Below are 13,866 nucleotides of genomic sequence, written 5' to 3'. Positions count from 1 at the left end.
GTGTGGTAGCATTTTCGCTCACCCAACCAGGAAACGACAACATCCTGCTTCTGCAGCGATACTCCAGAATAGAACTCTGTTAGCATGCGAGGAAAAAAAAGCGAAAGAACTAGAAGATTCCCGTGACGTTTTCAGATCAAGCTTTATTAAACATTTTTAATTCTCATTTCAGAAGTACTCTACAAGAGAGTGAAAGCTGTACTAAGGCAGGAGGCCTGTATTGCATAATTTGAATGTCAATAAGATTCCAAAATACTTAAAACTTCCCCATCTGTCAATAGATATGCAATAATGCATCAGCAAAATGATGACTTTGCTGAACGGGGATCAATCTTGTTGCAGTTCAAATGCACCTTGGCACAAACCATAAAGTTTTTTTTCTTTTTTTAAATCTTAAATATCAATGAGGGCAGTAGACAATGTAAACAAAAACAAATCTGACGATAATTTCAACGTGAACAATGCCAGCATTTAGAAATTCTCAGATTGTGCGAGACAGAGCAGACAGACTTGTCCATAAGTTACACACCAATGAGGAAAAAAATATCAAGCATGCGTTATTTAGTGCCTACATCTAGTAGGAATTTACACAGAAAATAAACAATTTTCTTTAAATCTTCAATAACATCAAAATACAGCTACAATTAATTGAAATTACAGCAGTTTCTCACAATGACCATAAAAAGTAAAGTAAAAATGACCCCGAAAAACTGTTGTGGAAGCTCTTGAGATTGTCCATATTAACATTTGATGGGGGTGTGCCTTCTTGTTTTGTTAATGCATCCATGCTGGGTATTTGTTAACGATGCTTCATGCAAGATAAAGAGATGAGTCTTGATTGAATCCGGTTCACGCGTCCTTTTACGCAAAATGTCACTGAGAAAAGGTTAGTCGATGATTGCAGCGGCGAACACCTTTGTCAGGCGTTTGTCGGGCTTTGTCAGTAGCAGCCGTCTTTCCAGGATTCATCTGAGATTTTAGCCATGCCCAACGACCTGTTGGCAAAACCCAAATTATATATTGCCTTTGTTTGGAGGGACATCAAATTACTTTTTATGACAACTGTCAAAGGTACATCATCATAAGCATGATAAGTAACGATTCGAAATATTCAACTGCTTATTTAAAAGTATGCTAACGACCTTCATGTGTTCACCACCCAAGGCAGAGACGGAATCTTCAGTCTAACAAGTTGTATACATTAACATATGAGAAGCTGTCATTTAAAAAAAGGGAGGTCAACCACAAAAACTCTTTACATTATGTTCTATAACTAACCGACCAATGTAAAACCAGCGTTCTGATTACTCGTAAGTTTGTGAAATGAATTATCCAGCATTTTTTTTTTTCTTAAATCCATCTCAGAGGTTAGCCATTTTGCCTCTTGCTATTGACTGAAAATGACTTCACAGTTGCTCAGAGCTCAAGTAACGACAAAATCGCGACTCAAGTTTGCGTATGTCGTATGACTTAACTCTGCAAACAGGTGATCTATGATTAGTGTTGGAACAATGAAACTTCACCAAGCACTCGTAATATTTTTTTACGCCTAGATTGTACTTGAGTTAATGTCGCAGTGGAAATTTCATCAACTTCTATTGTACTAGCTTTATCTTCAAACGAAGAGTAGGAGTAAAAAATATCCCAAGTGAAGCTTCATTTTCCCATCACTAGCCGTGACTGGTTGATAGCGAAGCCCCGAGCAGCTGTGATGTCATTTTCAGGCGATAGCCAGTGACAAAATAGCTGCCCTGTGAAATGAATAAAATATTCCACAAACGGAATATTAATCAAAATGCTATGTTTAGAATTTTGGGGTGACATAGAACTTAATGCAAACTAAACTTTTAGGTTGACTCCCCCTTTAAATGTCAGTGAAAATATTTTTTATCAAGCAGGTGCCATACACTACAAAATGTTAAAACAGCTCTCGTTGTGACGCATGTATTAATTCTAGCAATGTCTACATGTGACCACGAGATGGCAATATTGCTCAAACAAATTCCTGCTCAAACACATTCTATTACATGCCTGTCAGCTGCCTTTAAAGGGTGTGTAATTTTACTTTAACTCTTGTTTTATCATGCAGCGTTTGGCTTTTCTTTTACACGTATGATCATCAAGAGTGGTAAAACGGAATTAATTAGTTCTGAAATGACAAAAACCATCAAAACCCAGAGTTTCTACTGACTTTTCTGGTGCTTACCTCCTAGCCGGCTGTGACAGTTTACTCCTGGTGGGTACAGATTGTCCTCGGCCCACCGCCGTCCGCCCGGCGCCAGTGGATGCTCTGCCTGGCATGAAGGGTCCACCATTAGCGGGGCCAGCGGGCTGGACTCGGCGAGCCCCCGAGGTGGGAGGGGCTTGGATGACAGGCAGACCTCTGGAAGGCTGACGAGATGCCATTGAGCCCACAGGGGCGACGGCTTTCACAGGAGCCCGCAGAGAAAGAGGAGACTGGCCATTGGTGCGCAGTCGACTACCTGCCATACCTTCAGTAAACAAGACACGGTCTCAATTACGTGTTTGTGGCGCCCTGTAGAAGTGAGTACTGAAAAGAGGAAAAAATTGTCTACGGCAAATTAGGGATTTTACATGGGGCTTGATATGCAGGGAACTGAGCTTTTATGTTAAGGAATTTAAATAGAGGCATATCACAAAGATGAAACATTAAGGACACCTATTGGAAAAGGTAGACAGTTGGCATACAGTAGATCTTGTAAGTCAGGGGTAGGCTAACAAACAGCTAGTGCTGAAGGGCCAAGTAGGTGAAGTAGACTCTGAACTGATTGCCAGTCAACCACAGGACACACTGAGACAAACGAGCACCCAAACCCACAAACACGCCGAAGGGCAATTTGGAGTGTCAGATATACCCATCGCGCATGTATTTGGGATTGTGGGAGCAAACCAGAGTACCCTCAGAAAACCCACGTGGGCATGGGGAATAAATGCAAACTCCACAGAGGAAGGCTGGAGCCAGAAGCAAACCGGGGACCTCGGACGTGCTAACCACTCTTCCACTGTGCCGCCGGAAAATATTTTATTCTCATTTTTAATGTGGCACCCTATTGATGGACATTGAGGGAAGTGTGTTATCTAAGATAAGTTCTCCATATTGTGTTTGCTCACAGCTCTCAGATAAGACTCAGGGCTTATCATTTTGTTTCCTGATAGCAACACAGACATACGGCACCCTAATTACAAATACTGTATTGAAACTGAGAGCTAAGCGGTACCTGGGTTGTGGATTGTTGAGGGATAGGTTTCACAACTATCAATCTATAAAAAGGAAGGGTGGGGGGAAAAGAGGGCGGGGTTACCTGAGGAGGGGGAAGGATTCAAGTGGGACATGCGGTTGCCAGAGCTCTGGAGGTTAGCCTCCATGCTGCGGCTGTTTCGGACTGCCTCCAGGGAACGTAGGCTGGTGCGGGGGGCCAGGTTAGGCATGCTGTGCCTCAACTCTTCTGGAATCGCACATGAAACCAGAAGTGAAGTGTTGGCTACTCTTCCGGAAACCGCAAAAACTCTTACGTACCTTCACTCTTGGCAAATTTGAGAAGCTCTGCGCTGGGGCCCTGAAGAGAACGTCTGGGGGTTCTTGAGCGTGTGGCCCCGAGTCTGCTGCCCTGCTCCTGACCGTGGTTGGAGGTGGAAGGCGACAGACATCGAGGTGAGCCCAAGGGCGAGGGGGTGAAGCGGCGCCGTTGTTGGGGCACGGGACTGAATCCATCCTCTTCGTCCTCCAGGCTGTAGTTGTCAAATTCCTGGTCGCTGTAGGTGCCGCCCCGGCGAAGGGATTGTAGGGACGTTGTTGAGCTGCGACGTGATGCAGATGCTGAACTGGAAGCGTAATCCTGCCTCAGACCTGATATTAAATTATGTCATGGAAAATAAGTAAAAGTACTCAACCAGTATTAGAATAACATTTTGTTGCTCACCGACCACCTAGTTTTGTTTGAACAAAGACCCTTTCACTTAACTTACATGCAAAGTCTATATATAGCGAGAGTATTTGTTTTCCAGACTATGTTACTGATCTCGCCTAAATCCTAAAAATATTCCACAGCAATGAATACAATTGAATTGAAGAATCAACACAGTAGCAATTTGGTGACTTAAGTATGTACTCACTCTCTTCTTGTAAGCGGGCCATGATCTGGACATCAGTCAGATCTTGCAGTTTATAACCCATGGAGATGGAGTCATCTGATGTACTGAGCTCGCTGTCTATGGAAGATTGTGAGCTCAAGGCGGAGGGCACACTCGAGACACCTGTCGAGTTGGATGATAAATCAAAACAAACATGTTGGATTTTGTCATGGAAAGTCAAATCATTATTATACAGTGCATGTGAGATTTTCAAAGGGATTATGCAGGTAGGAGTAAACGTTATTTAATGCTCATACCTTGACACAAACAGTTCATTTTTCTTTTCAAATTAAGAGCAAATTGACTGGGATATGATGCAACTTATTGCGTAATTGTGTTATAGTGGCTCCTTTGGGAAAGGTTGTAAAGTTTTATATAGCTGCACACTGTCGTTAGTGACGCAAGTTTCCGGTAGACGAAGCATGTCTGTTATCTGGAGTTGCAGGGGCAAAAAAAGGCTATGGATACCACTACAGGTATACTGTAGTTCCGAAGCTGATCAAATGGGAAACAGATGGCACAGCACTCTTGTTTCAACATTCTTTTTTTCCAACCTAAAATGATTTTTTTTTTTAGGTTGGTTCTACATCATTGAAAAAAGTTAAGAACCACTGCCCTAAGATAATAATATCATTTTGGAAGAAAAATGCCTCAAAACGTTGCATGAAAACTAGAGTGGTTGAACTACTACCATAATTGGCTTGTTCAGATTTTTTTGTGGTTCATTTTTTTGTTGTCTTTAACCTCAGAAAACACAATTTTCTTTACTTGTTTGACAACAACTGTGTTAAAAATTACATGCTTCACACTGTGAAGATTATTTAGGTTAAGAACCATTAAGGACTTAATGCCCTGACTGATGGGGCATTTACACAAAGAAGCTCATCATCAGCCTTGAGCTAGCTGAACGCAAAAGATTCCCCTAAATTCCTTGAGGATTTGACAAAATACTTATAACAGAGGCTTATTGATGAAGTTCATTTTAGAACTGATTATTGCTCATTGTTAAGACAGTATGTTTGTGCAAATGGCAAAACCAGAGGCATCCGATTCGACAAATAAGCCTAACCAGAAACAACTGGCTGATCACAAGCCTGGGATTGGATTGGATCAGCACACCACAAGCCATGCAAAAACTGTTACAGGGTTTGACAACGTTAGCAATGTTGAGAAAATCAGGAGAGCAAACGTAACACCCGTCGACAGGTCGGACAGGTTATGTACAAATCATTGATGTAAACATCATTAAAAGAACAGTAAATTTACCCACCACACCAAAGTATAATTCACACATACTTGAAAAAACTTCTAACCATTTTCCCAAGTATTCTGGCTAGATTAAAAGACAGATCATCAGAGTGACAAAAATGTACACTCAAGTTTCATTTACCCTTTAAATTAGAATTCTAGATGACTGCCAGCCATGATTTTTGCTGAAAGGTGTGTTAATGAATATGGTTGTTATTGTTCTTTTTCTAGGCTATGCTGGCAGCTGTTACTTTGTTCACTTTTCCACTTCCTGTTTTGTTCCCTCTCGCTGACAGACCTGTTTGAGGACTTTCGCCCCAGTTTGTGGTTAAAAAGTGTGGGTATTGTGTGATGTCGATTGCTAATGTTAGACGTTCTATGCACCGCCGCCACTTGTTATCAGTTTTATTTGATTTCAAGGTTCTTTTTACACTAGCCGACTCATGTGTGACGGTCGATGAAGCGCATCTGACAGGCAATTAAAAGTTGTTATTAAGGATAAGAGGGTTTAAAGTCCAAGCAGTAACATTGTTCAAATGTTACTTCAGAAACGGGATGAGCTTTGTAATAGGGCAGTGTACATGAATGCAATATGTGTAAGTCAGTGGTTCGCATCATTTTTGGATCCCCGTGAAATATTTTTCTGGAAGAGGTTAAAAAGATAGCAAAAAATAATGCACATGAGAATTATATCAACGAAAAGTATCCTCCTTTGGGGTCATAGTAAAGGTCTCTTCTCATAAAGAAACCATTAACTTCATTTTAAATAAAGGTTTGTAAGTTTAAAAAATATATATATATACCCCCTGGAGTGCCTTTGTATACCCCCATATAAGAACAACGGGAATTTAAGTAACAGCCAAACAGACTTGACATCTTTCCCCCATGTTATTAACAGTAAATGTTTTCTTTAACTCTTCTTCCATAAACTTAAATCTCAGACATACAGGTATTTTTATTTTAAGAGTACACACATTCAATACCAAGTAGTTAACTACCATAATTACTCAAATACGATTTTTTTCCCCAAAAATGAAGGCCAAAATATGGGTGCGTCCTATTAATGGTAATTTAAAGATAAGATTTTAGACACCATTTGAGGAAGATTCCTCAGTCAGCCACACAAGCCGAGTTTTGACGCACAGATGTGCATTTTTATATCGGCTGTATTCTTACAATAATTACCGTCGCGTGAGGACGTAGAGGGCGGAAGTCAGTTGTCAGAAGTCAGTAAAAATGGCTGGTGCTGAATGAGGCAATTTCTTTTGGTTTCAATTTAATATCGTCCTAAAAAATAACAGTTGCCACTGATTGTCTAAAAATGGAAAAAGATTACTCATTATTTCAAGTATATGTGATTTGCCCCTGATCCAATAAAGCATGCAAAAAAGCCCTCAAGTGGACCAACAGTTGACACATTAGTGCACACATGACAAGTGACCCACTTCCCAGCAAAAACTGACACGAGTCCCGCTGATAAAGTGTTGTATGCAACATGAGGAGCACAGCGTGTTAATGTCATGCCATACCTGAGCTGCCACAGGTTAGTAGCGATTTGTTAGTTGATTTGTGGTACCCAGGAGAAATCAGGCCCGAGCCAGCCGAGCCTGCCTCTGCCGACGGGCTGCTGTACATGTTCCTCCAGCGGGATGCTGCGGGGCAGCAGAATAAGAGATAAGATGACATATTAAGGGGAACAAAGAAAAGTAAAGGTGGGACAAGCGTAATTGATAACTTGAGATTACGTGAGGGTTTAAAGTAACAAAAGACGCCGAATGAAAACGGTCAACTTTTCCACAGGGGACGATCTTCTGCAAGAATGATACGGTCGTGTAATAATACAGTTTCGAGGGTGGGGTGGGAGTCTATGGGAAATAAAATTAGTTTAAGATAGCGCAGCAAAATTTGCCTTCTCCTCATAAAATAGTCTTTAAACTGAGCAGGAAATGCGTGAACATGGTAAACCACTGCACTAAAATCTATCTGAAAGACTGTTTACAGTTTCCACCCATTTTTTTCCCTAAAGGGAAAAGAGAGACATCTATTTAGGAGACATACTTATTAAAAGTGGATGATTTGAAACGACTTGCTTTTGGAACTACAACTAAAAGTAACTTCAGCATACATTAGTCAAGATGTTCACTTAGTGTAAAATACAACACAATATAGTAAAGCAGGATGTACAGTTTTCAAAGCAACTGTGAATTACTACTGACGCCTAAATCATAACTACAGTTTGCCAAAACATGCAGTTTTACCCCTATTCCAAACATTTCCAAAGCAAAGTTAGCCCTGAGTAAGTGACTCAACCCTTTGGAGTCATTTTGCACCGTGATGAATGGCTTTTTTGTCTGGGTTTTGCACAGAGCTGAAAGTACACGACGCACAAAGCTAAAATAATGAAAGGAGTGTACTGGAGGAGAAATTTACTTCAACTCAAGAAAACACCCTAAGAATATCTAAAAATTATGCAAAGCAGCGCACATTAGGCTGTGCAGACTGCGGAGTATGCAGTATGCTTGTTCATTCTTTAAGTGCCACGGACGAGAATTCTCGTCTTTTAAAATAGTATAAACAATAATAAATATTAAGATTGTCGTCAAATACATTTTTTTATGGAGGGTAGCTGACACCCTTGACTAATGCTTACCTAATATAAGCCAAATGAGCACTGTAGTGGTAACTGTGATCATTGGATGGCAAAGTTTTCACACATACAACATAGCGGTTATCGAGATCAATTTTAACTGAAGAATGGAAGTCAATCTTTCATATGATATCAGCCATATTTACATCGACATTGCACGCAATATTCCGTCGGCCTTGAAAAATGAGTGAAAATGCTAAATATACTGGCCCTCTAGAGGTTTCCTTTTCTGATAATGCTCGGCACTGAAAGAGTTAAATATGCCAATTTTCTCAATAGTGATTTTTAAAGGGGGGGGGTCATGTTCAATGTGCCCACACTAGTCCAAACATATAATTTTGATTAATATTGCATTTGTGAATATGAATTAAGCAGTAAAATCCCCTAAAGTTAAAATACCTCAGGAGACGGCCATTTTGTCGACTGAAAATGACATCACAATTGTTCTGGTGACAACCAAGTATGGCGAAGTGATGGGAAAATGAAGCTTCATGAAGCACTTGTAATATTTTTTACTCCTCTATATGGTGCTCTTGGTTCACAGATAAAAACTGGTAATACAGAAATTAGATAAGACTGATCGATTGATCAGGATTACAGACAGAGACAGACAGACAGACAGACAGACAGACAGACAGATAGATAGATAGATAGATAGATAGATAGATAGATAGATACTGTACATAGATAAATAGATAGATACTGTACATAGATAGATAGATAGATAGATAGATAGATAGATAGATAGATAGATAGATAGATAGATAGATAGATAGATAGATAGATAGATAGATAGATAGATAGATAGATAGATAGATAGATAGATAGATAGATAGATAGATAGATAGATAGATATGCAAGCTGAAGCGTGATTGGCAGCCTACTTAAGATTGATAAAAATGGGTGATTTTTTTCTGCTTAATTCATATTCTGGGCTAATTAGAAGATATTAACATAAGAAGATTTGGGTTAGCTCCCCCCATAACAACACAATGTTGAGATACGAAAAACATGAGGTAGCAAATTGAAAACGTTCCGCCATCAAGCACAGCTGATGTCATTTAATGTAAGGGGAAAAAAAAACCCATAACAAGGTCGACGTTTATGGACAGCTATAATACTGATATTTGATTAAGAACAAGCTCATGTTTAAAATTTGAATAATAAGTGAATCCCATACTTTGGTCCAAACGGTTGATTAGGGTCCGACACGCCATCTCAGTCTCTGGGCTGCGGTGGTCGAAAACCTGCCGACACCACTTCAAGGGAGACTCGGGGCCTGCGTCTGATACTTGTTTTTTAGGGGACACGTACAACCTGCAAACAATGAAGAAATCCATTGCTACAAATCCGGGCATTCAAGAATGGAAGTGGCTACAAAGGGACAAAACTAAATGCCAAGTCACACCTGTAGATTCTCATAGCTTGAGGACAATGTCAAGGAGCAGAAATGTGCAAAAAATAAATTTGTGTCATGTGTGATTTTTTTGTGTGTTTTGTTTTGTTTTTACAATACGGTCACAAGCTTTCGCAGTAACACCAAACAGCCAGAAGCTTTTGAAGTGACTTTCACATGGGCTGTTCCTTTGAGGTGTGTGCACAAAAGACGCGGACCAACTGGTTCAGAACCACAATTAACCACAAATCATCTTTCCATTGGACAAACACAAAAGGCAAAAAAAAAAAAAATCCCAGCAGAATGAACAACAACACAAGGGGAAATATTCAGGTCGCAACATTCCGCTGCTTTTTCTCTGTGCTTGTCCGTTTCTGTACAATAAACCCAGTTGAATTAATCCAGTCCTTGCGTTCATCACATTCTGCGCATGACAAGACTCACAACCCCTATGGCTTCAGAAATATTGCTGCTTGTCTATAAAAAGACATTCAACTCTGATTTTGTTGAAGTTTGAACAACGACTTAATCTTGAGTACTACTTGTAACTTTGAAAATCGCGTGATGGTTCCTGAAGTTATTCGTTTTTTGTGTATGGGAAAACAACATTTTTGTGGTATATCATCAATAGAAAATTTGGTGCTACAAAAATACACACATATACATACATACATATTTAGACATAAAACAACTCTATTGCCCATATTGCTCAGTGGCTGTCCCTGACTTTCACATGTACACCTATGTTCCTACCCCCTCATGCGCACACGTACGCATTACTGGGCTACACAGGCACGGAGCATTAAATGTCAAAAAAAGAAACGTACTTTTCCTGTCATTGTAGAGCCTTTGATTAAAGTTGCTGATACCTGTAAAAATTGTGTTAAAATCATATCCACATTTGAAAACTATTGGGATAAGTCATGAACATTAAGAGGTCAATTTGTTGTGAATTTATGTTATGGAGGATTTTTGACGCATTCAAAGTTCTCATCCAATGTTTGTTTGTTTTCCCACAAACAAAAGCCTGAACACGAAACCCTTAGGCAATTCTTGTAAGTTAAGATAACTAAGGAACTAACAAGAAATTAACATTGTTACATGTTCAATGAACACCTCCAAGACCAAAAATAAGCACAATACCCATTGTGAAGGCATTTTTTGTGTAACTGCAGTATACGATCATAAAGGTTTGCTTATGCACTACATTAGGGGAAAATCATTATGTTGAGGGTAACATTATTATCCATTGAAAATAAGCTAACTGCACAGCGAACCGTGACTTCAATTAGTCCTGTTTCACGATTGGCCGCCACACTCCCCAGAGCTTGGCCAGCCTCATTTCGCGCCAGTGTTTCTGTCCCAGTTGCAGCCCGGTCACAGTTGGGGCCCCGTGTCACATGCTGCGCAATCCCACCCAAAGCAGTTTATCCACACGGCAGCAGCCAAGGCCAGGCCAGCTCAGATTATGTTCCTACCAGGATTACCGGCTATGATGCACCTCTAAAGCACATATGGTATGGCTAATGATGAAATGAGCTGGCTGGCTCTTAAACAGCTAAATTGGCTGGTTTTAGTCTGTTTGTTTTATCTGTTGCCACTCTGGGAAATGATATGAGTTGCATTCAAATTAGAAACCAAGGATTATCAAATGCAAAGATGACCTGTAGTCCAAACAAATTAGAGCACACAGCTAAGCATTAACAGGCAGTAATAATTCAAAACATACAAACGGCCACTTAAATCTGAGTGTTCGGGTCATTGCTTTATAGTTAGTGGTGTCTTGTTTTAAATTAAGAACCGTCATAATCCAGTCCACAAGGACCCGTGCCGTGCATGTTTTCAAAGTTTTTCTTTGCAACACACCTGATTCAAATGATAAATTCATCAGTTAGCTCTGCAGGAGCTTCATAACGAGCCTTATAATTTGAATCAGGGGTGTTGCAAAGAAAGACTTGGAAAACATCCAGGACACAGGACATCGTGGACTGGAGTTTGACGCTTCAGGACTAAGAGAGTTAAAGAGCAACATGTTAAAAAAAAAAAAAAAAAAGTTCTGTATCAATTTTCATTCCTGTAACTCAAGATTTAAAAGAAACTACACCAAAACCTGTCAAACAGGAATTAAGTCAAGGAACATTTTTCATTGTTTTCTTTTTTTTGGTTGCTGTAAATTTATTATTTGACAATTAACAGCCTCTTTTATTCACATCTACTCAATGATTCTGAAATCGCTCCTACCAGCTGGCTGCATTTCCTCCGGTGATAAAGATGACTTGTGGTGTTACACATCCCTGATATAAAAACATTTGCTTATGTCTCAGAAGGATGTAAAATTCAACACAGCCAAATTAGACATAATAGTCACTCGCCCTATGGGAAGAAACTCAGTTGTGAGGGTCCATGTGTGAGTCATTTTACTGCAGAGATTTTTGTATAAAGAAAAATGATGAGATGTGACATTAATGCCGCATACGTGCATTTTGGACATTTTGAAACAGTAATGAGTTGTGTAGTGTACCATAGTTGAAAAAACATACCAACTATCTCCATCTTCAACAGGGGCACACTCCTCTTCCAAATCGAGAACGTCCACCTCATCTAGAAAGGATTGATCCATCGCTGAATCGCTATCTGCTAAAGTCTCAGACTCATAACTTTCTTGCGAGGGGCTGTCCGGTGTATGGTCTTGGTCCTGCGTCAGCCCGCCGCTACAGGTCAGGGTAAGGAAGCCGCCGCATGGCCTGATATCCTCGGCTGCATCTTCATCCTCTTCATTCTCCAACCTGTTGGCACCAGGGAGTGGGGACATAGCGTCGAAGCTTTCCAGTGGGGGTGACAGCTCCAAATCTTCTCCCACCAGGTTCTCCGCTCCACAATTTAACTGCTTATTGATATCGACATCCAATGCGAGGTTATTCTCGCTGCTGGCTCCTCGGTTGATGATGTTTTTGCTTCCCCTGTTGCGCAGGGTCTCATTCTGGACTTCCAGTCTATGAACAAGTTCCTGCAACTTTCGGACCTCCTCCAGCTCCACCCCTGCTAAATCTTGAGTTCCCTCCACTTGCCCATCGCAGCCAAGCTTGGAGCTCTCCATGAGGCCAGGAGGGCTACCAATGTCAGATTGGGGGACCGGGCTGGCACTTTCTGGAACCACCATCGTTCTCTATTGGAAATTGGACTCACATTAGTAAGACATCAAATGAATGGATGGCTGATTGTTTACAAGATAGAAAAACCCATTTGACTCATCATCATTTGTTTCGCAGACAAGAGATTATAAAAAAAAAAATGAATGGGTGACGAACCATTATCTTAGTGACAGGCAAATTTAGCACATTTCAGGGAACCGAAGTCCATATTCACCAACACGTTTACAATATCTTAAAGAAATTCACAATACAAAATGACTAGTCAGAATCAGCACTGCTCTTATAATGAAGCGTTATCCCCGCAACGAAATAATATAAATGACCAATAGTTCGATGTTAGCTAACATATGCTAGAAGCAAAACAAATGTACCGACCGGTGTGTGTTGTCCTCGCGAGCGGTAACGACGGAACGTACCCGGCGGCCACTCCGAGCTCAAACAACTCCCCGGAACATCAGCCACCGCATGAACGAGCCAGTGGATCCCAAGCTGGTGAATGTCGTCAGTAATGTCCCCGTAAAAACCTCGCTCACGCTCACTTCAGGCTGATGGTGTACTGCCAGCGATACTTTCCTGGTTGCAGTCATGTCGCTCGTCGCTAACTAGCTTGTTGATGTACTTTAGTTAGCATAGTGAGCGATAACTGCAGAGCCCCTCCCCCCGACGGTTCTTTCTGTTATCGCGCGCCCTCTAGAGGGCGGAAGCAAAAATTGTGTTATGGGTTTTGTGATGGACAGCTATTGTTATACAGCCACTGGAGGTCGCTGTTTTAAACTTTTTATACTACTGTTACTTGGACTTACTTGCATGTTCCGTAAACAAGATTGTGAAATTTCTATCACAAGATTATTCCTCATTGAAACATTAACCCCATCATAAAAAAACAGATGTATTAGCTACGTCATTTTACGAAATAAAAACAACATTTTGTATAAAAATCCAATAGGATTTTTAAAATTAAGTACTGTTTCTTCAGACTCAAGTATTACGACAACATTGAGTTTTACGAAGCGTGTGAGAAATGTTCGCCTGGTGTCACAAAAAAATATATTAGGACACTCCAAAAACTTTATAACTTAAAAAAAGCATCGGTTTAACGTAGAGTTTAAAGTTAAAAGTTTTAAAGTTATCGTTTTGATATTTTCATAGTTGAAAGTTGGCACGTAAAGAGGTCTACGTATATTTTGGTTACAACGGATCTAAATTTATGTACATTTATGACGTTTTTGTTCTCTATAGTCACAAATGTATTTTTATTTTCACGGGGAGAA

General features: G+C 40.3%; 1 protein-coding gene across 4 annotated transcripts; it reads right to left on the bottom strand.

The window, feature by feature from the left end:
• Positions 1-123: 123 nt before the first annotated feature.
• Positions 124-13,268, bottom strand: LOC148414052 (SLAIN motif-containing protein-like). Of its 4 annotated transcripts, none has more exons than XM_088432186.1 (9): positions 12,971-13,267; positions 11,984-12,609; positions 9,228-9,364; positions 6,930-7,052; positions 4,135-4,275; positions 3,539-3,868; positions 3,324-3,467; positions 2,207-2,492; positions 124-995 (listed from the first exon to the last, which is right to left on the bottom strand). In XM_088432186.1, the coding sequence occupies exons 2-9, from the start codon at positions 12,601-12,603 to the stop codon at positions 941-943; spliced, it is 1,836 nt and encodes a 611-aa protein (XP_088288312.1). In that variant the 5' UTR covers positions 12,604-12,609; positions 12,971-13,267; the 3' UTR covers positions 124-940. The 4 variants fall into 4 exon arrangements, with proteins under 4 accessions (XP_088288312.1, XP_088288311.1, XP_088288314.1 ...); XM_088432185.1 differs by having other exon boundaries at positions 13,012-13,266; XM_088432188.1 differs by lacking the exon at positions 3,324-3,467 and having other exon boundaries at positions 13,012-13,268.
• Positions 13,269-13,866: the final 598 nt, after the last annotated feature.

Source organism: Hippichthys cyanospilos, chromosome 13 (genome assembly GCF_059441005.1).
Source record: "Hippichthys cyanospilos isolate Australia breed blue-spotted pipefish chromosome 13, RoL_Hcya_1.0, whole genome shotgun sequence".
Taxonomy (NCBI): Eukaryota; Metazoa; Chordata; class Actinopteri; order Syngnathiformes; family Syngnathidae; genus Hippichthys; species Hippichthys cyanospilos.
Note: the sequence above shows the minus strand (reverse complement) of the source record. Positions and strands in the feature narration are given on the sequence as shown.

What these genes read in the sequence shown, in the direction of transcription:
- LOC148414052 (XM_088432186.1), bottom strand. Translation starts at nt 12,603, where the DNA reads ATGGTGGTTCCAGAAAGTGCCAGCCCGGTCCCCCAATCTGACATTGGT. An exon ending in GTTGAAGATGGAGATAGTTG is followed by an intron (nt 9,365 to 11,983) that starts GTATGTTTTTTC and finishes CATTGTTTGCAG; the next exon opens with GTTGTACGTGTCCCCTAAAA. An exon ending in GGCCCGCTTACAAGAAGAGA is followed by an intron (nt 3,869 to 4,134) that starts GTGAGTACATAC and finishes ATTTAATATCAG; the next exon opens with GTCTGAGGCAGGATTACGCT.